This window comes from Salvelinus namaycush, chromosome 5 (genome assembly GCF_016432855.1).
Source record: "Salvelinus namaycush isolate Seneca chromosome 5, SaNama_1.0, whole genome shotgun sequence".
NCBI classification, from domain to species: Eukaryota; Metazoa; Chordata; class Actinopteri; order Salmoniformes; family Salmonidae; genus Salvelinus; species Salvelinus namaycush.
In genome coordinates, this window is record NC_052311.1 from 39,288,261 (window position 1) to 39,315,212 (window position 26,952).

Genomic DNA, 26,952 nt, shown 5'->3' on the forward strand with positions numbered 1-26,952 from the left:
ACTGCTCTCTGCAGCCTAACCTATGAATTGTGCACCCGTGAAATGGGGTATCCGCCTACTTAGTGACACTCACAGAACACAACTGTTTAGAGTTTACCACAAATATTAGCGTCTTAGCTCTTATTGTGCTGAAAAACACCAATTAGTATAACAAAGAGAAACAAAATAATCATAGCAGAGTGTGTCCACAACATACACACATGAAGAGTAAGAAATATGTACTCACATTTCTGAAGGATGCACACTGGCCTTGGCAAAAACAAAGAATGCTAACTAAAGGAAATCACAGGAGATGACTGGAACTTATAACTTTTCTCTAGTTACTTCCTTCTCCTCAGAGCTGGAGATCGCTCAGCATGCTCTGCTCCACTTTTCTACAAGCAAGGTGACACAGTGGGAGGAACATTTTTGGAGAAAGTGGATCCCTGCCGTTTGGCTGTAGTCTCAGGCTGGGTAGAAAATGATTTTGGTACTGTTAAATCTGTAAAGGTAGCTCGAAGTGGACTTGTGATGTTTTTCTGTCCAGAGGGAGCAGATGTCTTGTTTCACGTGACTAGGGACAAGACCTGTGACTTGCTTTGCTTTTTCGGAGCAGGAAGCCTTTGAAAGGAGTGATTACTGGGGTGGCATTGAGGTGGAGCAACTGAAATGGAAAATTCTCTGTGTCTGTGACGCCCTCTGATTGGTACGACGCAGACCCGGTGGTAAGCGTGGTGAAACTGAGAAGACATTGTCTGTCCTTTTGAGTTTTGAAGCAGAATCTTTACCTGATAAAGTCATGTTAGGATATGTCAGTTATCCAGTCAGTCCAAATAACTTGTGCCGAAACCACTGAGGTGTTTCAGATGCCAAGTTTACGGTCATGTTGCAGCAGTGTGTAGGAGGGAGATTAGGATATGTGAGAAGTGTGCAGGATGGTATGGGACGAACAAATTTGTAGTATCAGTGGAAAAAACTGTCAATTGTGGGGGTGCCCATGTTGCTGGGGATCAGAAGTGCCCGGTGTGAGAGAGAGAAAGGTTGAGGTTGCCAGGGTCAGAGTAGAACAGAAGGTGTCGTATACTGAGGCAGTGAAGAGAGTTGAGGATGATTGGTCAAGGGTGAGTAGTAGGCCTAGGCTAATACAGAGTGATACAAATTTGTTCGTCAGTAAGTTTTGCTTCTTAGCGTTCATTGCCATGGTTATCAGCTGCAGAGAAGTACTTGGGTGTACAAGGGTTTACTGCAGAAGAGTTTCGAGGTGTGTTGAACCAAAGAGTCCCTTTCTCCCAGTCCGTTGGCCTTGTGTAGGATCAGTTAGGGACAAAGTAGTGGAATGGGGTGGCGATTTAGATTTGTATTAAATAGTGGTGTATATACAGTACCATTCAAAAGTTTGGACACACCTACTCATTCAAGGGTTTTTCTTTATTTTTACTGTTTTCTACATTGTAGACATCAAAACTACCAAATTACACAAAGGGAATCATGTGGTAAACAAAAAAGTGTTAAACATGTTATATTTTAGATTCTTCAAAGTAGCAACCCTTTGTCTTGATGACAGCTTTGCACACGCTTGGTATTCTCTCAATGAGGTAGTCACCTGGATTGCTTTTCCAACAGTCTTGAAGGAGTTCCCACATATGCTGAGCTCTTGTTGGCTGCTTTTCCTTCACTCTGCGGTCCAACTTATCCCAAACCATCTCAATTGCGTTGAGGTCGGGTGATTGTAGAGGCCAGGTCATCTGATGCAGCACTCTATCACTCTACGTCTTGGTCAAATAACCCTTACACAGCCTGGAGGTGTGCTTTGGGTTGAAAAACAAATGATAGTCCCACTAAGCACAAAACAGATTGGATGGCATATCGCTGCAGAATGCTGTGGTAGCCATGCTGGTTAAGTGTGCCTTGAATTCTAAATAAAGCAAAGCACTCCCACACCATCACACCTCCTCCTCCATGCTTCACAGTGGGAACCACACATGCAGAGATCATCCGTTCACCAACTCTGCATCTCATAAAGACATGGCGGTTGGAACCAAAAATCTCAAATTTGGACTCATCAGACCAAAGGACAGATTTCCACCGGTCTAATGTCCATTACTCGTGTTTCTTGGCCCAAGCAAGTTTCTTCTTCTTATTGGTGTCCTTTAGTAGTGGTTTCTTTCAGCAAATTGACCACGAAGGCCTGATTCACACCTTCTCCTCTGAACAGTTGATGTTGAGATGTGTCTGTTTCTTGAACTCTGAAGCATTTATTTAGGCTGCAATCTGAGGTGCAGTTAATTGCCGATTTCTGAGGCTGGTAACTCTAATGAACTTATCCTCTGCAGCAGAGGTAACTCTGGATCATCCTTTCCTGTGGCGGTCCACATGAGAGCCAGTTTCATCATAGCGCTTGATGGTTTTAGCGACTGCACTTGAAAAACTTTCAAAGTTCTTGACATTTTCCAGATTGACTGACCTTCATGCCTTAAAGTAATGATGGACTTTAATTTCTCTTTGCTTATTTGAGCTGTTCTTGCCATAATATGGACTTGGTCTTTTACTAAATAGGGCTGTCTTCTGTATACCAACCCTACCTTGTCACAACACAACTGATTGGCTCAAACACATTAATAAAGAAAGAAATTCCATAAATTAACTTTTAACAAGGCACACCTGTTAATTGAAATGCATTCCAGGTGACTACCTCATGAAGCTGGTTGACTGGTACTATGCGTGTAAGGTTAGTTGGTGGTGCAGTATTTTCCTTTCCCCCTTTCTTTTTTATTGTTTTATCACAAAATGTAAGTGATTGACCACACACTACCGCACAGTAGGTGGCGGTATGCACAATCAAAATGTGCGAACGCCATGATAGCAAAGAAGAAGAAGTACACATAAGGCTTTGCATTTAGTCCAAAAAGTGTATTCCTATGCTGTTTTTTGCATATTACTTTAGTGCCTTGTTGCATACATATGCATATTTTTCATTTCTTTCATTTCATTTAATTTCTTTTCACTCTGTTAAGTCAGTATTGTGGAGTCACTATAATGTTGTTTATCAGTTCTCAGTTTTCTCCCATCACAGCCATTGAAGTCAACAATAAAATCACCAATGGTCTCATGGTGAAGCTGTTTCCTTCCTGTCCTGCAGCTCAGATCAGAAGGACGACTGCATCTTTGATGTGTCTGGGTGGTTTAATACATCATCCACAGCATAATTATTAACGTCACCATGCATAAAGATATGTTCAATGTCTGATTTGTTATTCTTACCCATCAACAAATCACTGCCCTTCTTTATGAGGCTTTCGAAAAGCTCCTTTGTCTTTGTAGTTGAATCTTTGCTTGAAATTCAATACTTGACTGAGGTAACTTACAGATGTTGTATGTTTGGGGGACAGAGGAAGGGGTAGTTATTAAAAAATCATGTCAACCCCTATTATTTCATACAGAGTGAGTCTATATAACGTATGTGATTTGTTAAGCCAAATATTACTTCTGGACTCATTTAGGCTAGCCTAAAAAAATGGGGGAATACTTATGAAATTACTATATTTGAGTTATTTAATTTGTAGAATTTTCTTTTCACTTTGACATTATGGAGTATTTTGTGTATATCAATGACAAAAAATGCAATTAAATCTATTTCAATCCCACTTTGTAACTCACATTTTTGTTTTTTTGTTCAAGGAGGTGTAGACTTTCTATAAGCACTGTATGTACTTAAACTCAAGATATGGAGCTGTATGGGCAATTTACCATGGTAACCTGAAATGCACTACAGTGGTGCATTGAATGCTAATAAACAAACAAACATACACTACCGTTCAAAAGTTTGGGGTCACTTAGAAATGTCCTTGTTTTTGAAAGAAAAGCTAATTTTTTGTCCATTAAAATAACATCAAATTGATCAGAAATACATTGTAGTCATTGTTAATATTGTAAATGACTATTGTAGCTGGAAATGTCAGATTCTTTAATGGAATATCTACATAGGTGTACAGAGGCCCATTATCAGCAACCATCACTCCTGTGTTCCAATGGCACGTTGTGTTAGCTAATCCAAGTTTATCATTTAAAAAGGCTAATTGATCATTAGAAAACCCTTTTGCAATTATGTTAGCACAGCTGAAAACTGTCGTCCTGATTAAAGAAGCAATAAAACTGGCCTTCTTTAGATTAGTTGAGTATCTAGAGCACAGGTGTCAAACTCATTCCACGGGGGGCCGAGTGTCTGCGGGTTTTCGCTCCTCCCTTGTACTTGATTGATGAATTAACATCACTAATTAGTTAGGAACTCCCCACACCTGGTTGTCTAGGGCTTTATTGAAAGGAAAAACCAAAAACCTGCAGACACTAGGCCCTCCGTGGAATGAGTTTGACACCCCTGATCTAGAGCATCAGCATTTGTGGGTTCGATAACCGGCTCAAAATGGCCAGAAACAAAGAACTTCCTTCTGAAACTCGTCAGTTTAGTCTTGTTCTGCGAAATGAAGGCTATTCCATGCGAGAAATTGCCAAGAAACTGAAGATCTCGTACAATGCTGTGTACTACTCCCTTCACAGAACAGCGCAAACTGGCTCTAACCAGAATAGAAAGAGGAGTGGGAGGCCCCGGTGCACAACTGAGCAAGAGGACAGGTATATTAGTGTATAGTTTGAAAAACAGACACCTCGTAAGTCCTCAACTGGCAGCTTTATTAAATAGTACCTGCAAAACACCAGCCAATATAGTTTCAGCTTTGTGAACAAGGAGAGAGTTTGCTCTCTGAAAGGTTTCTTCAGTCATTGCCTGTATATCGGTCTCAAAACACAGGTTGGTCACGCAATCTTTCTATTTCACACACTCTATCTAGACAGTCATATTGTTTGGCTACTTTTCACTCTCATATGCATCACAAATGCCATCGTAACATTTATATCAATGAATACATGTCGCAGTAGTACAAATATTAGACTGTGATTGCATGGTTTGATTAAATGTTTTTATTAGTAAAGTGAATGGTGAAATTTCCTGCCACCACACCCATTCTCCATTACTCTTTAGTGTATTTTGGAGGTCAGAGATTCCATTGCAGAGTAGTATGCAGCCTTGCTTGAGTTACAAAGTAAATGTAACTTGAGAATTGAAATTACACATGGCGGTGCCAAAGTTGCAGGTATTGGTACTGCTTTGTTTATTGCTGGCAACTATAAGCATACTGGGATATAATGTCCAGCTAGAGGGCAATGAAGCTATGGCCTTTGCTCTGGGCTCATTAAACCAAAAATCTAATGAGGAGTATCTCTACAAAGTGCTTAACTTTAAGTACAAACTGCTTCAGGTGAGCTCGCCAGAGTTTCCCCTAAAATTGGGAGTGTATGCTGAGCACACACTTTTTGGTTGTATGGTTATAGAAATTGTGTAAGGTTCTGCTGTTTGTTTTCTATTGGTCATGCTGTAATGATAATGGTTGTCAGCAATAGCTGTAGCCTACTGTATGTTGTTGTCTAATGTATGATTGTTTCTGAACCAATGAACTTTTTCTTGTCATTCATGTAAATTATGATTGGAAAGGAATTCATCTTGAATGCACGGATCAGACTAACCAATTGCAAAAAGGGAGAGGTGCAGAAAAATAGTGTCACGCCCTGACCGTAGAGAGCTTTTTATGTCTCTATTTTGGTTTGGTCAGGGTGTGATTTGGGTGGGCATTCTATGTTCCTTTTTCTATGTTTTGTATTTCTTTGTTTTTGCCGGGTATGGTTCTCAATCAGGGACAGCTGTCTATCATTGTATCTGATTGGGAACCATACTTTGGTAGCTTTTCCCCACCTATGCTTTGTGGGTAGTTGTTTTCTGTTTAGTGTTCAGCACCTGACAGGACTGTTTCGGTTTCGTTTCTCACTTTGTTATTTTTGTTCTAGTGTTCAGTGTAAATAAAAATCATGAACACTTACCACGCTGCGCTTTGGTCCAATTCCTCATCCGACGACGACACCCGTTACAGATAGTCCCTCTGGCACTGATAAGGCAATGGTAAAATCTAAGGTAAAGTGTTTATCACTGCAAAGATTACTCAATTATAATAGCACCAGACTAACACAGTAATAGCCTATAGGACAACATAAATAACAACTTTACTTGACACCCAGCATCATAACACGTTATGACACGGTCATAACCATGTCATAACAGCTGACATAACTTGTCATAACCTGTCATAATATGGCCATAACACTGACACATATATTTAAACCGTTGTGACAATATTAGGTTGTTTTATGGATGGTTATGACACCTACATAAGACTGTCAAAACTCACAAAACCTACCACGGTAGTTAGTTTATGGCTGCTTATGACACCTACATAAGAGTGTCAAAACTCACAAAACCTACCACACAAGACAAACCTTTCCTTTTCCATTTTCCATTTGAGTCATTTAGCAGACGCCGTTATCTAGAGCGACTTCCATTACACTATAGCCTACTTGCCAACATTATGTTTGTTATATAACATTTACTGAAATTGACCATGTTAAATTATTATTGCAATTATGCCTAAATTGATGTCAGACATGCACCTACCCTAATGCTCTTTTGCTGGGATGAATGCAGGAGCAGATTTCAGAAGCAGGACAAGACACCCTTTTTTTGACTGATGACTGACATAAGGGCATGTACGTGATAGGCCTATATGATTATGATGGTCATAATGCTTCTTGACAGTGTCATAAAGTGTATTTTCTTAGTCCAAGTAAAGTGACATCGGATGGTCATAAAGCTTCTTGACAGTGTCATAAAGTGTATTTTCTTAGTCCAAGTAAAGTGACATCGGATGGTCATAAAGCTTCTTGACAGTGTCATAAAGTGTATTTTCTTAGTCCAAGTAAAGTGGCACAGGATGGTCATAATGCTTCATGACAGTGTATTTTCTACAAGTTATTTAAGATATGATGAAAAAAAACATGACTGTAAAGAATTAATTACAACAAGAACAACAAAGGACTTAAGAAACACATTTTCAAACAAAAGGAAACTTCTTGGCAGGGAAAAAATACATTTGAATAAATGTGGGTTTTGACACTCTTATGTAGGTGTCATAACCAAACATAAAATAACGCAATATATGTCATGACAGTGATATGACAGGTTATGTCAGCTGTTATGCCATATTATGACAGGGTTATGACTGTCATAACATGTTATGAAGCTGGGTGTCAAGGAAAGTGTTACCTAACAATAGGCTAATTAGTATGAAAGAATTATGTTGTAATGCATGTGTTGTGCAGTTGAACATTCTCTCAGTCTTTCTAAGGAAACCTATTTCTTCTGTTTCAGATGTTGGGGTGCTGCTTTGTAGTGTTGCTATACAAGAGCAAAATGGTGTTGGCTCAGAATGTTTGCAAACCAATGTAAAATTAGTCCCTGAAGCATCAAAATGTCTAGTCATTCTCTGGTGACTGGTCTGAATTTGACTGGAGAATAGCTTATCTACTATTATTGTGTAAATGTCATTAAATTCCATAGTTTGTGTCTTGGGACCACAAATTATTTAATGTTCTAGATTATTGAAAATAAACTGCCAGATCATTTGTTTGGCCTCTATCTTTGTCAGTACATTTGGTTACGTTTTTGTGTCAAAGGGTCATTTTGTGAGAGGGAAGCCCGGACTGAAAGAAACCCCTGCCTCCATTTCCCTTTGACCTTAGTGTTCAGTGATTGCAGATCTGTAAACCCCAGAAGGGTGTAAGCAATAACGCGTATGCTCCCCGAATGTTGTTATATTACCATATTGATTGCACCTATCCTGTTTGTATAGATCTGCAAACCCCAAGAGGTTAGGACCTTGGAGGTGGCGAAAAATAGTTTTCGGACCGGTCCACAGAGACACAGCTCCCACTGGAGGATGCTGTGTCCTGACATTCCATCGCCGCATACATCATTCATCAGAGGCCCATAGGGTGTTTCGCGCGGCAGCCATGGCGGTGCCCCTTGCGCATTTCGATGATGAGTGGCACGATTTTAAGGAATTTGAGCCGGTTTCAGAGCAGGGGACTCGTATGGACCGAGTAAACTTGGTTGTCGAGCAGGTGACAGGCGTTGTGATGGTCCTCCCAGAGCTTAACAACAGCTTTTCGGGCGAAATGGGCAGTTTAAAGTCCATGGAAGATCTGGTGAACAATTTCGACGAGAAATTGACAGTGTGTTTCCGAAATTTCAACACCAAAACTGAGAACATTGCCCCTGTAAACATTATCGCCGAGGATACAACACTGAGGAACGACGAGTGAGTATGCGAAGTGACTCGTGGCCAAAGTTAGTTCGTCCCTTGCAACATACTATCAAATGTCAATGTCTCGCTCTGCATAATTGCGTTCCCCCCATACATGCAGTCACGTGTATTGATACTTTATAGCTGGCTGCCAACATTCAACATTGTATTAGAAAGGCGTATATCATATTTACACCTATTCAAGAATATTGCTATAGGCTTACAGTAATGCTACATACATTTCACTAAAAGTTTACGTTTATAATTATGCTTTTCATGCATTATTGTTGCTATGCACACTGTCAGTTATGCTGATGATTTGTCATTAAGCAATGTTATCAGTGGTCATGTGACTTCTCCGTCAAACTAGATTTTAGAACTCACATAATCTCAGTTGAAAACATGTCCGTGCATAGTGTCCCAAATATGCCCAACAAAGACATCCCACTAAACTCTAGATTAGAATGTTGACCCAAATACCCTTCCCTGGAGTTCAGAATAAATAGGACAATTCACATTTATCCCCTCCTAAAAGATAAAAGATTTGGATAATGTCTTGGGTAGAGATAGTTGATCCCACTGATCTGTTGGTGGTTAATAAATAGTTAGCCTAATACTATGCTGTTTATAAATTATACATTAGTTATTAATGCCTCACCCTTCCCCTTTTCACTATTCATAATACTGTCTTAAAGCAGTGCGGCTGTAGCATAATCAACAGCCCAAACATATCGCACAGCTAGAGGATTAGTCCTCATTTTACTGCTTCCAATGTATGTTTTTGATTGAAAATGTACAGCATCATCTGGGTAAATCTTTTGTAAGATGTTTGTGACCTTTGTGGCATCTGTCACTTAGCAACCAATATTTGGCTACATGCACAGTGCAGCATCATTATCACAAAAATAACCACTGTTGACCATTATTAGAAGTTAGCGATCACTTCTCTACATGGGCTTTGGACCTACAGATGGTGGTGTTCACGTTTATGTGTCTCTCATCTCATTTCCGCCACAGGATCTGGAATGCTCTTGCAGATAATTATGGTAATGTCATGGCAGTGGACTGGAAACAGTCTAGAACGCGCTCCCTCCATCTCCCCAGTCTAAACCTCGAAAACAAACCAGTGAGTCAAGTTCTTGCTTCATAGAGGGCTCTCTCTTTGCCCCTTTCCTTCCACCCCCACTCTCTCTCTCTCTCTCTTTCTCCCTATATCCCCACCACTCCCTCTCCCTGCCCCTACCTTCCTGTCCAATCTGTTTATCGCTCCAATCTAAAATTCAGATTTCATTGTGCCAGGATTTAGTTTTGATTAAATCCCCTCCCCCTGAACTGTCAGAGGGTGGATGATGTAACACTGGAGCTGTCCGACGATGAGGAGCTGAGGGAACAGATGGATATGCACACCATCATCGTCTCCTGCCTCAATGACGAACCCCTCTTCACCGCAGAACAGGTAGGGCTACCCACCAATTTACCAACCTACCAACCCACAGCTCTTCCTGGAATAGACCAAGATTGACCTGCACTTTATCAAAGATAGAATACAGTGGAGCAGAGCTGGGTATGGGGCTTGTGCCTGTTGCTTGAATATGCTTCACATAGACAGATGACAGGTGGACTGAGCCGGTGTTTGTGTGTTAACCAGAGTTGGGGTCTATTCTATTGACATTTCCAGTCAATTCAGGAATAAAATGTATGGAATAGCACTACATGGAGAAATTCTATGTCCAATGCAACAGACAGGAATAGAAATGGAATTGATCCCAAATGTGTGCTGTTACCGTGTGTATTGTAGGTTATTGAGGAGATAGAGGAGATGATGCAGGACTCTCCTGACCTGGAGGCAGAGCAGAACCACCCCTCTCAGTCAGACCTCTCCATGCTCTCTCTAGACATCCAGCGCTCCAGAACAAACCACAGCTATGAAGAGCGTGAGTATATCTCTGTCAGTTAGGTGTGTGTGTGTGTGTGTGTGTGTGTGTGTGTGTGTGTGTGTGTGTGTGTGTGTGTGTGTGTGTGTGTGTGTGTGTGTGTGTGTGTGTGTGTGTGTGTGTGTGTGTGTGTGTGTCTGTGTGTGTGTGTGTGTATGTGTGTGTAAATGGTGTGAGGGAGTGGGAGAGGGAGGTGAAAGTGTGTTTGCATTCTTATGCTACATTTCTGTGTGTGTGTGTGTGTGTGTGTGTGTGTGTGTGTGTGTGTGTGTGTGTGTGTGTGTGTGTGTGTGTGTGTGTGTGTGTGTGTGTGTGTGTGTGTGTGTGTGTGTGTGTGTGTGTGTGCAGGAGAGAGGACCCTGTGTGTATCAGAGCTGAATGAGAGACTAGAGGAGGTGGAGACGGCCATCAGACGTTACAGTGAGGAGCTGATTCAACACCTGGCCCTCAGGGACGAACTGGACTTTGAAAAAGAGGTGAAGAACAGCTTCATCTCTATCCTGATAGATGTGCAGAACAGACAAAAGGAACACAAGGAACTACTGAAGAAAAAGAAAAAACTCAAGAGTGGTGCCGGGGCGCCGCAGGGCCGACCAGAGAGAACACAAGCACTAGGATCAGTGAGTGACACCATCCATGCTGTGCGTGCACACACACACACACACACAAACACACACACAATGCCTGCTGATCCACTGTTTTATGGCATTGCTTACATTCAGAGTGGACAGTTTTAGTAACCTTTTAAAATGTATTCAAACCTTATACAACTAATTTCTTGCTTGTGCAGATGTCACCCCTTATTACTATCTTGATACCGTATTACTTTGCTCTTTTTACAAACTAATTTACTGGTTTATTGTTTTGGGGATATTGACCTTTTAAACCTTGCATATGGTTCCTTCTCTCTTCACCTGCTTGTTTCCTGTTTGTGTGCCTCTTACTTCCCGTTACTCTGCCCACTTCCTTCCTCTCTAGCGCTTCAGTATGGAGGGGCTCTCCTCTGCCATTCAAAATGGCTTCCGGCAAACTTTTGGGAGTGGTGACATTGAAAGACAGGTGCCTATATTTCTATCTTTCTCTCTGTCTGTTGCCCTCTTCATTGGTGCTGTGTGTGTTTTTGTTGGTCAACTAGATGGTAATTGTACATGAAGTACAATTGGTGGGACTTGCTTTAACTCTTTAGTAGTATTTTTGTGTTAGTGGTAGAAGTTTAAAACGTTTTACTTTACTATTTAAAGCAAAGCAGTTGCATATAGTCAACGTTTATTGTAGTAAAATAATTACTTTGATAAACTACTATATCAACCGTATTGATTTGGATTGTAGGGCAGTTAGATCACAAAAATGTCTCAGTTACAGTTGTTGCGTGTGAAAACTAAAAGAAGAAACATAGAACAAAGCATTCTTTTGTTAGAAGATGGGAATAAAAAGCAGGATCATGTGGACAACACTCTTAGGAAAGCAAAGAAACTCTGAATCAATCATGCTGTGGGTTTCAGATAAATAGATGCACGATTTACATTTGAAGTTTGATTTTAGGTGAATGATGATGTAATGATTAAAAAGTTGTACGCTATTATTTTGGGAGAGAAATATCTAGTGGTGACAACTCTTTAAAAGTATTTGTGTGGTAGTTGAAGAACTACAGTGCCTTCAGAAAGTATTCACACCCCTTGACTTTTTCCATATTTTGTTGTGGTACAGCCTGAATTTTAAATGGATTAAATTGAGATTTCGTGTCACTGGCCCACAATACTAGTTACTCCACAATATTAACCTAAATGACAGAGAATAAAGAAGGAAGCCTGTACAGAATACAAATATTCCAAAACATGCATCCTGTTTGCAATAAGGCACTAAATTAAAACTGCAAAAAATGTGGCAAAGAAATTAACTTCATGTCCTCAATACACAGTGTTGTGTTTGGGGCAAATCCAACACAACACATAATTTTTAAGCATGTGGGTGGCTGCATCATGTTATGGGTATGCTTGTCATCAGCAAGGACTATGGAGTGTTTTAGGATAAAAAGATACGGAACAGAGCTAAGTACAGGCAAAATCCTACAGGAAAACGTGGTTCAGTCTGCTTTCCTACAGACACTGGGAGACAAATTCACCTTTCAGCAGGACAATAACCTAAAACACAAGGCCAAATATACACTGGAGATGCTTACCAAGATGACATTGAATGTTCCTGAGTGGCCTAGTTACAGTTTTGACTTAAATCGTCTTGAAAACCTATGGCAAGACTTGAAAATGGCTGTCTAGTAATGTTCAACAACCAACTTGACAGAGCTTGAAGAATTTAAAAAAGAATAATGTGCAAATATTGTACAATCCAGGTGTGCAAAGCTCTTAGAGACTTACCCAGATAGACTCACAGCTGTAATTGCTGCCAAAGGGGATTCTAACATGTATTGACTCAGGGGTGTTAATACTTATTTATGTAAATTAGATATTTCTGTATTTTTTTTTTTTTTTTAAGTATACTAACATTTCCAAAAACATGTTTTCACTTTGTTGTTATGGGGTGTGTAGATGGGTGAGAAAAATAAATATTTAATCCATTTTGAATTCAGGCTGTAACACAACATAATGTGGAATAAGTCAAGGGGTATGAATACTTTCTGAAAGCAGTGTATTAAGGCTGACCCCAGTTAGTTGATTGTTTGGTCGATAGGCTGTTGGTCGACCGAGATTTATTTAGTCGAGCAGTGGAAAATATACACTACATGACCAAAAGTATGTGGATACCTGCTCGTCAAACATCTCAATTCAAAAATCATGGACATTAATATGGAGTTGGTCCCCCCCTTTGCTGCTATAACAGCCTCCACACTTATGGGAAGGCTTTCCACTAGGGCTGGGCGATATGGCCTAAAACTCATATCTCGATTTTCTCAAACTTATGGGAGATTCACAATATATATATATCTACATTTTTTTTAAATGTTTTCTCTAAATAAGCTTTGTTGTACAATTTAAAGGTAAAATACACTGTATTTTAAACAGTCAGCAATAATCTAATGAATACAGAACTAGTGAAATTATACCCAGGCTGAATATATGCCTTAAAACAACCATAAGACCCACTAATAATTAAATTATTTAATCAAAATAGTTGTACCTTCTTTTTTGTAATAATCACTGATCTGGCTTTCAGGTCTGTCTATAAAAATGCTATTTTTGTTTCAAATTAACCAGATCCATGCATAATGCACATCAATTAATAATGTATCAGGCATTATAGAAAATTAACACCGGTCTCATAAACAATCTCTCAAGCACAAGCCCACGTGCTAGTAAGTAGCCAGCTAATATTTATATTTCAAGTTTAGCCAAATTGGATCTAGGTATAATTTCACAAGCTCTGAATTCAGCTGACAAGGCAAAACAGTTGAATTGTTACGAACACAACCTTCTGTCCGTCTCCAACTATTTGAACAGATGTTGAAATAAAGTGGCCTACCTTCTTTCTCAGAATGAGAACGAGTTGCCAATTCCTTATATAATTGTTTTATTCTTATTGCACATTTATAAAACACAGACTAAACAGCTGGTATAACTATCTTTATTTGACAAAAATGCTGCTAGCGATACATGGTACCGTAATGTGCGTGCTACAAACTGATCATTCATTTTCCAGAATGAATGTTCATTGGTACATCCGTTTTAGTAGTCTACTCTGCTTGAAATTTGAGGAGTTAAAACATAAACAGGGTATGGTTCGAAAGGTTACCTTCTCCTCTATTACAGTAAAATAATGTCTCCATGTGTTTCGGTGTCCATGTGACCGATTCTGTTGGGCCAAACCTCAAATGCAAATAGCAAGTTGAAACCGTTTGTCAGAGAGGAAGAAGTGATCTCTCATCTTTGTTTTTGTGAGTTGTAGGGGGAGGGTCTTGGGAGAAAGAGGTTAAATGAGAGGTTTCACTCTCGCTAAAATCTGTCCAAAATAAGGCCAATGTGTTTCCATGCGCTTATTTTGAACCTAAGCTTGTCGCCTGCACTCCCTCCTTTCAAAAAAACGACTCCTGTTGTTAGGGCGGAGACATGAACATCTTGTCATTATATACAGATCTCTGGTGTAAATGGGAAGGTGCACAGCACAGAAGGGAGCGAACGAGACGAGACGAGACCAAAAAGACAACATGAGAACAAGCGGACATAAGTGCTCATGAAAACGAAAAATACAAAAAACCTTGATTCTGCGATACAGGCATTTGGAATGTCGTGTAAAAACATTAATTCGATATATAGCCTAGCCCTATTTTCCACTAGATGTTGGAACATTGCTGCAGGGACTTGCTTCCATTCGGCAGTGAGTGTTTTGCAACCGAAGACAGGATTTTTACGCGCTACGCACTTCAGCACTCGGTTGAGCCGTTGTTTGCGGGTGAGCCATTGTTGCTCCTAGACGTTTCCACTTCACAATATCAGCACTTACAGTTGACCGGGGCAGCTCTAGCAGGGCAGAAATTTGACGAACTGACTTGTTGGAAAGGTGGCATCCTATAACGTTGCCATGTTGAAAGTCACTGAGCTCTTCATTCTACTGCCAATGTTTGTCTATGGAGATTGCATGGCGGTGTGCTCGAATTTATACACCTGTCAGCAACGGGTGTGGCTGAAATAGCTAAATCCACTAATTTGAAGGGGTGTCCGCATACATTTGGCCATGTAGAGTATATAAACAAATTATGGCACACAAGAAACCTGTCTGATTCACGCCTGTCTGAGTAGACTAATCTATTGCAGAGGCCGCGGGGATGGCACACCAGTATCAGTAGTACATTTACTGTTAACTCCCATAATTTCTAATCTACAATGTTTGTTTGGCCTTGGTAATTTCTGTTAATGCACTCAATATATTATTATTATTATTATTATTACAGTTTTACCATTGTCATTGTAGGAGTGGACACGTTGTTTGCAGAGCCCACAATTTAGGCGGTGAGAAAAAAAGTTATGGTCTATTTCATTCCATTTATGAGTTGTCAATTTATTAATTGTCTTTTGTTTGGAGCACTCCTATCAATCTTGAGTAAGGGACACACAACTGATTACGCATATGGAAGTAGGACTAGTCTACTTGGTCTGCGAGCAAATGTTTGTCTATAATTGTGCCCATTTCAGGATCTAATACTATTTATGATTGTCTTAACTCACCATCACTGTGGAATTTCTGAAAGTAATTTTTTCTTCACATCAAGCAGCGAGTAGACAAAGTCTGTTTTTACATCCATTGAAAATGACAGTTGTTCCTCAACACAGCCTATTTGAAACATCTTTCCAGCTCGCTCCCTTTCGATTACCGCTCAGCATGAAAGGGGAAGAAATGTCATGCTCTGATCCGGTGGAAGCGTCATAAAATAGGTCTACCTGATTACTTCTTATCCCTTGTGCAAAATAGCCTGCAGCTGTGTCTGTCTGTCTAGAGTTCACTGGAGCTGGAAACTCTGAGGAACCAGAATATTTTATACAATGTTGCAAGTTTGCTAGCAGGAGCTTCAGGCCAGACCAAGTTAATATAATAGCTGACACAATGCAAGTTCCTTGCAGACAGGTCATGCATAGCCAATGTGATTTAGATTATATTTATTTTTATCAGGATATTTTCTACCTGCAGGTTGCAATGTTTTTATTTGTTGTAGGCTATTTTTACATATTGGCAATGAAAATAAAAGTTACTTTTAGATGTATCATTTTCATTTAGATATAATACCACATAACATTCATTTTGAGATATGAAGACTTTATTATAAATTACATTAAATTAAAGTTCCATGTAAATGTGCATATTAAAATCATAACTGGCTCAGTAGAAATGGTATGATAACTTGGCACTCCAAATGGAAAAGGTTGCCGACCGCTGGTGTAGCCCATTACCGGCAACTTCAGGAGCTTAACAGCAGAGACAGAATCTGAGAAAGCCAGCAACAACGGGAGGAGGAAAGTCAGGAACAGGTGTTTTTCTTCTGGGTAGGCTATATTGATCTCTGGCTCTCTCTTTAGTAATTTATGTCCTCATTTTTAATTGCGGTGCTTAAAGCATCAGACAAGCTCAGTAGCCTACATATAGTTGATTTTATTCAAACATAGGATGTAAATACAATTTAAATTTTTTGGACCAAATCAGACGACTCTTGGTCAACTAAGATTTGTTTTAGTCGGGGACAGCCCTACACTGTATGTATAATAGATTTGTATGTAGACCTACTGATAGCTAGCTGTAATTCCAGCTAATAAATAATTTTCTTATGCTAAAAGTACATTTCCTGAAGTTAACACGGTGTGTTTGCTATCTTGTTTTATAGTGTGTATGTTATATGTTAAATACGTTATAGTAGTGGTAGTGCCTGCAGTAGTAATGTTGGTGATTGGTTATAGTTGAAAAAGAAGGTAGATGAAAAGCTAGGATAGTCTGAACATATGAAAGTTGGTTTGGTGTATCTAGCTTGAACGGTTCAGAAGTTGCTGTTGGTGGGTTCTTTTACGGAAATGTATCCAATTGTATATACTGTAGTTATAGTTTATAAAAGTTTTAAAGAATTTTAAGTTAGGAAAGCCTGAACATGTGAAAGTTGGCGGTAGTGTCTGCAGTAGTAATGGTGGTGACTGGTTATAGTTCAAAAGGTAGGTAGATGAAAATATTGTTTGATTGGTTAGTTGGGAGGTTAGGATAGCCTGAACTTGTGAAAGCTGGTTTGGTGTCTCTAGCTTGAACGGTTCAAGAGTTACAATTATTGTTGGTGGGTATTTTATGTTAATTTAAGTGTTTATAATTTATAGTGCAGACCAGAGCTAGTGCGAACCAAATTGATTTGCAATGACTCCAGTGATATCGTCATTTCAACATATTTATTGTATAAAATGGTAGCCTACAATGGCATATATATTACTAGGTTTACTTGATGGCCAACAGAGGCAAATGTATAATGTCAGTTTCATTGAAGACTTTTCCCCATAAAAAGAACCAGGCGAGGAAGTTCCATAACTACCATTTAAAATGTCCACTCGGGCAGCCCCTGAGACCCATGAACTGAGCATGCATAAAGCGCTTTGCTTGATACCTAAGCAGTCAACTTTAGGATGCAGTTTAAACCAAGCGGATTTATGTCATGCGTTCTAGTGCGCCCAAAGTCATTTTCCAGTGCTTTGTCTCCATTATTTCTTGATGTGCATCAGTTCTAGAGTATGAACATATTTTATGGAAAAAAGGTGGCTCCATAATGACAATCTAAATAGCCTACCTACAAGTGGTAAAAAGTTGTCACAATTTACGCGCGTGCTGCTCTCGTTCCTCTCGCTCACCTGACTCAGCCAATAACTGTAGTGCTCTCTCAACACACACACCACTCCTGATCTCTCAATCGCTCAGCAACTGCATGACTCAATGCCTACAGTCAGGAGCAGGTCACAGTGAAATATATATGTTTTAAGAAAAATGCCATGGCGGCTGCGGTGCAATTTAGAAATAGCCCAAAAACCCGCGACCAGTACATTTTCACCCCGACATTGTTTTCCAAGTAGCCCAATTTGTCCAGGAAACTGCGAACATGACAACATTGATGAGAAGTGGAGAAAAAAAATGATGAGAAGTGATTGGGTGAAATATGAAGAGGGTGAACAGTGGCAGTTGTTTTCCAAGGCAAAAGTTTCTAGGCAACAGTTGCCTTGGCAGGCCTGCTCCCTCCATGGCTAAAGCCAGTGTGAAAACATGCTAACAAACATTTGTGCTTTGACACTAAATAAATACCGCACTCTGACCCACAAAAGTTATTTGCTAGATTCATGATAGTGTTGTTAGACAAAGCAAGGAAAGTGAACTTCAAAACGTGTTTCAGTTTTAATGGAATATGCAGCTGTTGTTGGTAAGTAATGAACCTGCTAGCTTCTGACATGACTAACAGCATCTATAAAGAGAGCAGTTGATGGGTTACTAAAACAGCTCTATCGATTGATTGGTAGAAACTATTCTTAATCCGTTGCCAGATTTGAATAGCAGAGAAGTAGACGAAGTGTCATACCCATAACTTTTTGCCTAAAGTGGTACACATTTCAGTTGTTTATACAAAGTTTCAGAAAATGTTGTTGATGTTGTTACTAAAACAGCTGTAACTTTGTATCAGAATAAGATATTTTTGTTTTGCATTCAGATTTGAAAAGCAGAGAAGTAGATGAAGATTTCATATGCTCTAACATTTTGTAATAGTTGTTGACTAAGGGGTTAAATTAGATGATTTGTGTAAAAAGTTGCATTGTTTCATTTACAGTGAATGGAATGTTGGAATTGATGATGTCACAATGGGGCCTTTAGAATGTTGAGGAAATTGCCATGAAAGTGGATGAAGGACAAAAAAATTTACAACTTAAAAAGTATTAAAAAAGTATTAAATATATATTTTTTAAAGTTGTATGTAAGCACACTGGTTCTGACCAGTACGTGCTAAATAATAATAATAACATGTCAGAACTATGACGAAGATTTAAAGTCTGGACTTTTGCTTCGCAAGTCCCACCTAAAAATGCTGATTCGCCCAGCGTCACATTTCCATAAACTGAGCATGAATTACTCGCTGTCTCACCTCTGCTGTATTTAAGAAGGAGTCTTAACGAACATCACTATTTGCCTTTCTACATTGGAGCAGCAATTGAACAATTGTATTTAGCATGTATAGTGCCTCGTGAAAAGTCTTCATACCCCTTGCACAGTTTTCACGTTTTTTTCTGCCTTAAAATTACATGTAAAAAGGGATTAAATTAGATTTTTTTTCTCTGACCAATCTACACAACCTACTACACAATTTCAATGTAAAGGAAAATTATAGAAAATGTTCTTAATTAAATAGAATAAAAAACAAAGGTGCTTTGATTGCGTATGTCTTCACACACCATAGTTAATACTTGGTGGAATAACTTTTGGCAGCCATTACAGCTGTGAGATTAACATTTGTGTAAAGTTGGTAGGATCTCATTCAAAATTATTCACAGCTGTAATGCCTGCCGATGGTGGTTCCACCAAGTATTAACTCTGGGGTGTGAAGACATATGCAATCAAGACTTGTATTTTTATTTGTATTAATTTGGAAAATGTTCTGTAAATCTTCTTTCACTTTGAAAATGTGGGATAGGTTGTGTAGATCAGTAGGAAAACAATATAATGTGTAATTGAATTTTAAGGCAGAAAAATGTGAAACGTGTACAAGGGGTGTTTACACTTTCACTAGGCACTGTACTTATTCTCTCTCTTTTTCTCTATTGTTTCTACCCCATGGTCTCTCTTAGTATCTGACCACAGTCATCCCATATGAGAAGAAAGGAGGTCCTCCATCGGTGGAAGATCTTCAGATCCTTACCCAAAGTAAGTGGCACCTTAGTAAGTAGCACCTGTAAGGTGCAGAGCATTTATCCCCCACCCATCACATGAATCTTAAATAAATGAAAACATTTGTGCTACTTGAAGTACAGGGTACAGTTGTTTATCTAGTGTTATAGATGTTTGACATACCCTGGTCAAATACATTCCTGGAATAAATACCTTTTTCTGATTGGTTTGTGTTTCTGTTGCAGTCCTGCAAGCTATGAGAGACGACAGTGACAAGGTGCCCAGCCTTCTGACAGACTACATTCTCAAAGGTGAATACACTCAGCCTCTCTCTATGTACATTTTAACATTAGTAGGCTATATTACAGTGAGTTATGTGTGGTTGGCATATGGTTGTCTCTGCATTTTTGTAGAATTCAAGAACATAACGTTTATTGATAACTCATGATTTTCACATTAGGCTATTTTAAGCTAGGCTTTTCTACTGTTTAAGTTGTTGTGCCTTTTCTTTTGTGTGTATTGTACAGGGCAATTTACAGTTGAGTGATCTCCTTTTTCCTTCATTCATTTCTTTAAAACAAATTCTCTTCATTCTTAATTTTCTGTTCAATGTCTCGCTGCATTGTACTTGCTAGCTCTGGTGTGAGAGCCATGGACAGAGAGGTTTGTGGCACACATTCAGACACTGTACTGTGTGGTGTAGTTCACTCATTGCGTGAGAGCACCCCTAGTGGCCACTGAGCTTTAGTGTAATGTAACTGTACTCTGCCGTTGTGTCCTGTCACTGCCCTGCCCCACCCCTCACTGTCACACTACTGCTGTTTAGGGTATGGTAGACCCCATTGCTGCTCCTGTTGGTGTCACAAAGTTATCCCTGACCCACGACCTTGCTTTGCCTAACCCTTCACATCCTCAAGTGATCCCAAATGGACCTTACAGGTTCTACTAAAACGCTCCCTGGGAATCACTACTTTTACAACCATCGGAACCAATTTTTCTTTCTGGGCTCACTGAATACTAAATGGCTGTATTGGCATATTGTGTATTGTTGCCGTATCTGTTTCAAGTGTGTTTGGATTCCTTGAGACTGTTTTCCTGATCAAACCTAGATACAGGTACTTGGTTATTTATTTCTGTTTTACTATTTCATTCCTTTTTCTCCACCCAAGCCTGTTCTATTTTTTACTTTGTATTTTCCCGTAGTAGCCTAACTGGCATTCACACCTAGTCTCAGCCATACTCATTAATATGTGTTTTTTCCACAGTGATTTGTCCAACATAGACTGGAAGGACAATAACTGACATTTTGGAAACGAGGTGAGGGATCTGATTTCAATGTCAACAAGCAAAATGAAGAGGACTTGCTCAGTGTATAAAAAATAAAAACATAACCACACTTCATTTATTCTTAATAATGCATGGTATTTTACCAGTTGCTCCTTTTTGTGTAACACCCATAGATGTTTTATAGCTCATACAGTTTTATTTTCTCCGTGTTGAGCATGGGGATTTCACAAACCTTGTTTATTTGACTACTTCAAGTATTTTTTATTTATTTTTTAAACTTTAAGTACAGTGTCAAATTCAGTACTCAAAGTCATAAGAAAGATACTCATACATTCTAGTGTAGCATCTACTGTATGTGGCTGATTTCAACAGCCTTTTGGACGATAGGGAGCCTTACATTTTTGGCCCTGAAGTAAGATCGAAGCTACTCATATCCAAAGGTTTGTCTTAATTGGATTAAGCTAATCTGAAGGTCTCAGAAACGACTGAGCTACACTCCCCAGCACTTGTAATATCAGGGATATGAAACATTTTAGATTACTTTAAAAGTGCTTAAACACATTTCATTAATAAAATAAACCTTGAACTAAATACAAAAAAATGTCTACACAACTCAGTCCACCATTTGGCCTCCCTAAAAGCACTGCACATATATTTTTTAGTCATAGCTAAATACTGTAGTAGTACCATTGTTGTCATACTTAGAAGGAATTGCAAAGGTAATGTGAACAGAACTGTAATTAATTACAGAGCACTGATGTGACTACTAGCTATGCATTTGAGTAAATAATGACTCACTGAAGCCCTGAATCAGAGGCACCATGCAGCCCAGACCTGGCCAGTCTGTGAAGGCTGGGCATTATTATATTTCTATACACAAGAAATTAAGATGCCTTTGTATTTGCCAGAATTTTTTGTACATTGACTTATTGTTAACCAAAAGTTATTATACTAAGCTACTTATCTGCTAAACTCTTAATTTATTTTGTAAATATTTTATTTCAAATAAATGTATAAAGTCAATGATAAACCCAATTTAATCTGGTTTTGTTTCATTACTGAGTCAACTCCCTTTTTTTCTCCTTGCTCATACAGCCTACTCCAGCTACTCGTCAATGACAATGATATGGAACAACATAGAAAACTTATTTAGTTATGCAAACCCAACCTTGCTTTTAGCCAATACCCCCAGCCAATGCTTTTAATATTGTAACAGGTAACCATGCTCTTTCAATGCCACTGTAGTCTAATCCTCATTGGAACATGGGAAATCATAAAGCTAGTGTTATATTGAACACGAAATATTGACAATAAACACAATTTTTCACTCCAACTAGGAGAAAAACATTGGAAAGAGGAACAACAAATGGTTTGTGCTAATGTGAGAGAGATGGCTCCTTTGGTACCAGTTTCTTTCACCTCAGCAGTAGGCTTCTTGATACTTGAGGATAAGAGTAACTCACACGTGCATATAATACACATGAAATACAAAAACACACTGTTGTTTCATTATCAGCTGGCCATGTGTCAGCCGAACCATGTCCAGCTAGCTGAGAGGATCCAGATGAAATAAATAAATGAAAGGGTATTTTGGCAGCTAGGCCAAGCTAGTAGGTAGCTACCGGTGGGAACATGATTGCATGATGTGTGGGATGATATATGCCAAATTAGGCCATGTGACAGTCAAACCAACACATGGCACCCCATGAAGAACTTAAAGATACCACAAGAATATCACTATTGTTTGGAATGAGAATGAAACACAAAGATCATGTCTAGAGATAATATCACTGCTTCAAATTATATCCAAATGGAGTTACATTTCAAGATAGGAAACTGATATTGATATCTAAGATGATCAGATTTTCATCATGGTAAACTGAGATAAACTCATTCACTATTGCTAAATGGAGCATATGAATGGAGACATGACAGAATATCTCATGTTTAATAGAGGCCTTATCTGCAAAAAACATATGAAGAGGTTCATTCCAAAATGATATATGATTTACCATATATATGTCAGTAAATTAACTTTTATTGTTTAAAGAAATTAAAAGAGATTGGTGTGTTTTTCACTATCTAATCATGGCATGGTGTGGTTCAATGACAGACATGTATTTGTGTAAAATTGATCACTTGAGGATTTCATTTCAGAGACAAATAGTCATGTTTTTTTTGCAAAATGCTATATATCTACCTCACTCAGAGAAATAAGTAGTACTGCTAGGTTTTACATAGTCAAATGTAATAAATAACTAAATTTAAAAAAATGTTATATTACCCCCTTTTTTTCTCCCCAATTTCATGGTATCCAATTGGTAGTAGTTACAGTCTTGTCTCATCGCTGCAACTCCCGTACGGACTCGGGAGAGGTGAAGGTCGAGAGCCGCACTGCTTCTTGATACAATTCTATTGTTTCCAGTACTTGTCTTATATCATCTCCGTTGTATTGTCCATGTAAAAAACCTGTCTGATTAGGCTGAATAATATCTGACAATACTTTTTTAATTCTATGTGCCAAGCATTTAGCTAGGATTTTTGCATCACAACACTGAAGTGTAAGAGTCCTCCAATTTTTTTATGGACTGGATCTTTATATTTACCACTTGGGTCCTGTTTCAGTAATAATGATATCAGACCTTCTTGTTGCGTGTCTGATAATCTACCATTTATATAGGAGTGGTTAAAACATGCTAATAATGGTTCTCTGAGTATATCAAAAAAAGTTTGATATACTTCCACTGGTATGCCATCCAGCCCTGGAGTTTTCCCAGACTTAAAGGCTTTAATTGCATAAATAAGTTAATCCTCTGTAATTTGGCCTTCACATTAGTATTTCTGTACAGGTGTTAATTTTACATTATTATTAGTGAAAAAAATCCATACAATTAGCTTCGGTTAGTGGAGATGGAGGAGACTGAAACGAAAACATATTCTTAAAGTACTTTACTTCCTCTTTCAAAATATAATTCGGTGAATAATGCGTGACTCCATCATTTGTAACAAGTTTCAATTTTTAAAAAAATGGTAGCATTTCTATATTGAAGATTTAAAAATAATTTGGTGCATTTTTCCCCATATTCCATCCAGTTCGCTTTATTTTTATAATATATTACACTGGATCTTTCTTGAATAACTTCCTTTGTTTCTTTTTGTTTTTCTTCTAACTTATTCTGTGCCTCTATGGTACAGTTTTTATTGCTATCTAACTGTACTGTTAGTCCTTCAATTTCCTTTGTGAATATGGATTATTTTCATCTAAATTGCTTTTGTTTTATAGATGAGTACTGAATTGCATGGCCTCTAAATGCACATTTAAAAGTGTCCCATACAATAAGGGGATCTGCTGTACCTATATTATGTCTGAAAAGTCAGTTATACATTATTCTGTCCTAGTTCTAAATAAGTTATCATCTAGTAGGCTTTGATTCAATTTCCAATATCCTCGCCCATGTGGAAATTCTGTAAGAGTAATATATATGCCAATTATGTGATGATCCCACCGCATTCTGTCCCTTATCAACACTTTTTAAACTTTTGGTGCCAGAGAGAATGGCATAAGAAAGTAATCAAGACGACTAGCTTGATTAATCCTCCGCCATGTATATCTCACTAGGTCAGGGTATTTAAGTCTCCATATATCCAATAATTCCAATATATCCATGACATTCATGATTTCCTTAAGTGCCTGAGGGTGATAGTTTGTAGTGTGATTTCCTTTACGGTCCATAGAGGTATTTAAGACCATATTAAAATCTCCCACCATAATAATAGAGTCTAGTGTTGCTTGTAGAGTTGATAAATTCTTATATATTTTTTAAAAGAAGCTTGGATCATCGTTATTTGGACCGTATAGGTTAATAAGACATATCTGTTTATTGTACAATAACATATTTAAAATAATCCATCAACCTTGATGATCTGTTTGGACAATTTGCACGTTTGGATCAAAATTACTGTTAATTAATACCATCACCCTTTTTGAATTTCTTTGCCCATGGGAGAAATATATTTTTCCACCCCAGTCCATTTTCCACAAAACTTTATCTAAAATTGTTGAATGAGTTTCCTGTAAACAATAGATATTATATTCCTTCTCTTTTAGCCAAGTAAATACTGATCGTCTTTTCTTATTATCTGCTAAGCCATTACAATTATAACTGGCTATACTTATTTCACCACTTACCATAATGAGACACAACTTTCAATTCTATTTATCAAAATATATGTTTGTAAACGTACCATTAAAAAGTAACATGATGATTGAGTGTCTATATAGCTGTACCATGATATTTGCATTGCTACTAAGTAAACCTCCAATTGGTCCCCACTATTCCACCCGTTATAAGCCCTCCTCATCCCGAGTTGGGTTGTCATCCCAATGCTCGGCAGACCACCCCCGACCCCCCGGATCCCGTAGCCCTGAAGAGATTAAATGTGGACCGTTCCATCAATATAGGATCATAAATAAATAAATTAGATGTATAATTCATTTTAAAAAACTGGTTCCCCGTGATAGGACAATAAATACATTACATGTATAATTTATTTTAAAACGCTGTTCCACCATGATAGGACAATAAATAAATAAATAAGATGAATAATTCATTATAAAAAGTATATCCATCATCTGAACAACATTGAAAGCTCTCTCACAACCCCTGCTCACAGCAATACATTGGTTCTGGAATATGCAACCATTTCCTTTCTCACTCAACGCCACACTTTCCCAAACACCAAAAAACACACACCACACCATCCACACATACTGTGCCTTCTGTTTACTGAGTTTTTATCTTCACCATGTTGAATTAGTGCTTTTTTGTTCCAATTAGTTATATTTGAAGATATATAGAAAAGCTATATTTTTTGTTGTATTATTACAATCCATAATCGGGCAAGAAATGTGTGTTTCATTAAATCCCTCGTCTATAAGAACTTTGTAATTTTTTAAATAGCCATTGAGTAGTCTGTGTCTCTGAACAACTGGTTATCAATATATAGTTTATCGACGACGAGAGCTACTCATTTCCATTTTAATCTATTTTCCTTGAAAATTGGATACAGAACTTTACGCCGTTCTGCAATTTCCTTCGGGAACTGGTCATTCATGCAAATTTTTGTGCCAGCAAGATTTTACCCAGGCTTTTAACCATTATTTTATCTTTAAAGAAAGCAAATTTGGTAACGATTGGGCGTTCATACCACTGCCCTCTCCGCCCGAAGCGGTGTACATGTTCGAGTTGGATTTTGTCGATAGCTTCGCGTGGAACCTGAAGCGATGTACGAAGGAACTCTCTAACTACAGATTCAGGAACTTCTTCTTCTTTCTCTTGAATACCTGTAAGTACCAGATTCTCTCTCATGGATCTAGTCTGTATGTCAAGTAAGGCTTCTCTCAGAACGGTGTTCTCCTTTTTAAGTTCATTAACTTCGGTTTCAATCTTATTGACTGTCACTTTTAGCTTGTTTGTGTCTTTCTCCAATGTCGCAGCTTTTTCATCCCTCATCTCAAGGCTTGGACTTCATCTCTCTTATATCCTTACTGACTAGTTCAAGTATACCCAGTTTGTCATTTATTGATTTTAACAGATCGGTTTCGACCTTTACCATTCCCGGTGGTGAAAATATTAAATTGTCTCTCTGTAGAAGAGTCATGTTTTCGTTTTGAAATAGGTTCCCCTGTCTTACTATTCATCATGTTTTGGTGTTGCTTGTTTTCGTAATATTTGTCTATACATTTCTCTAGTCTTAAGATTTGTTTTGTGTTGTTATCCAGATTGAAGGTTATCACCCACCAGATTGTGTAGTGCTAATATTTAGTCTAACTTACCGATATTGAATATTATGTTTTTATCTTGAGGTGCTCTACATAACTACGTTCAGTCCGCCATCTTCCTTCCTGATGTTGCAACTGCCTGTAAACACAGTCCAGTTCCTACCAACCCTAACTTGTCACAACACAACTGATTGGCTCAAACGCACTAAGAAGGAAAGAAATTGCCTCCCGAGTGGCAGAGTGGTCTAAGTGCCACTAGAGATTCTGGGTTCAAGTCCAGGTTCTGTTGCAACCGGGAGACTCATGGGACGGCGCACAATTGGCCCAGCGTCGTCCGGGTTAGGGGAGGGTTTAGATGGCAGAGATGTCCTTGTCCCATCGCGCACTAGCGACT

At 38.6% G+C, this 26,952-nt stretch overlaps 1 protein-coding gene across 1 annotated transcript; it reads left to right on the forward strand.

The window, feature by feature from the left end:
* Positions 1-7,929: 7,929 nt before the first annotated feature.
* LOC120047103 (fasciculation and elongation protein zeta-2-like) lies at positions 7,930-19,937 on the forward strand. The gene is made up of 8 exons (XM_038992644.1): positions 7,930-8,237; positions 9,240-9,348; positions 9,562-9,678; positions 10,021-10,156; positions 10,505-10,776; positions 19,450-19,525; positions 19,735-19,800; positions 19,903-19,937. Exons 1-8 carry the CDS (start codon positions 7,930-7,932, stop codon positions 19,935-19,937), a joined length of 1,119 nt encoding a protein of 372 aa, XP_038848572.1.
* Positions 19,938-26,952: the final 7,015 nt, after the last annotated feature.

Coding starts and splice junctions, on each gene's coding strand:
- LOC120047103 (XM_038992644.1), top strand. CDS start 7,930: ATGGCGGTGCCCCTTGCGCATTTCGATGATGAGTGGCACGATTTTAAG. Junction 8,238..9,239: donor ACAACACTGAGGAACGACGA/GTGAGTATGCGA, acceptor TTTCCGCCACAG/GATCTGGAATGCTCTTGCAG. Junction 10,157..10,504: donor AAACCACAGCTATGAAGAGC/GTGAGTATATCT, acceptor GTGTGTGTGCAG/GAGAGAGGACCCTGTGTGTA.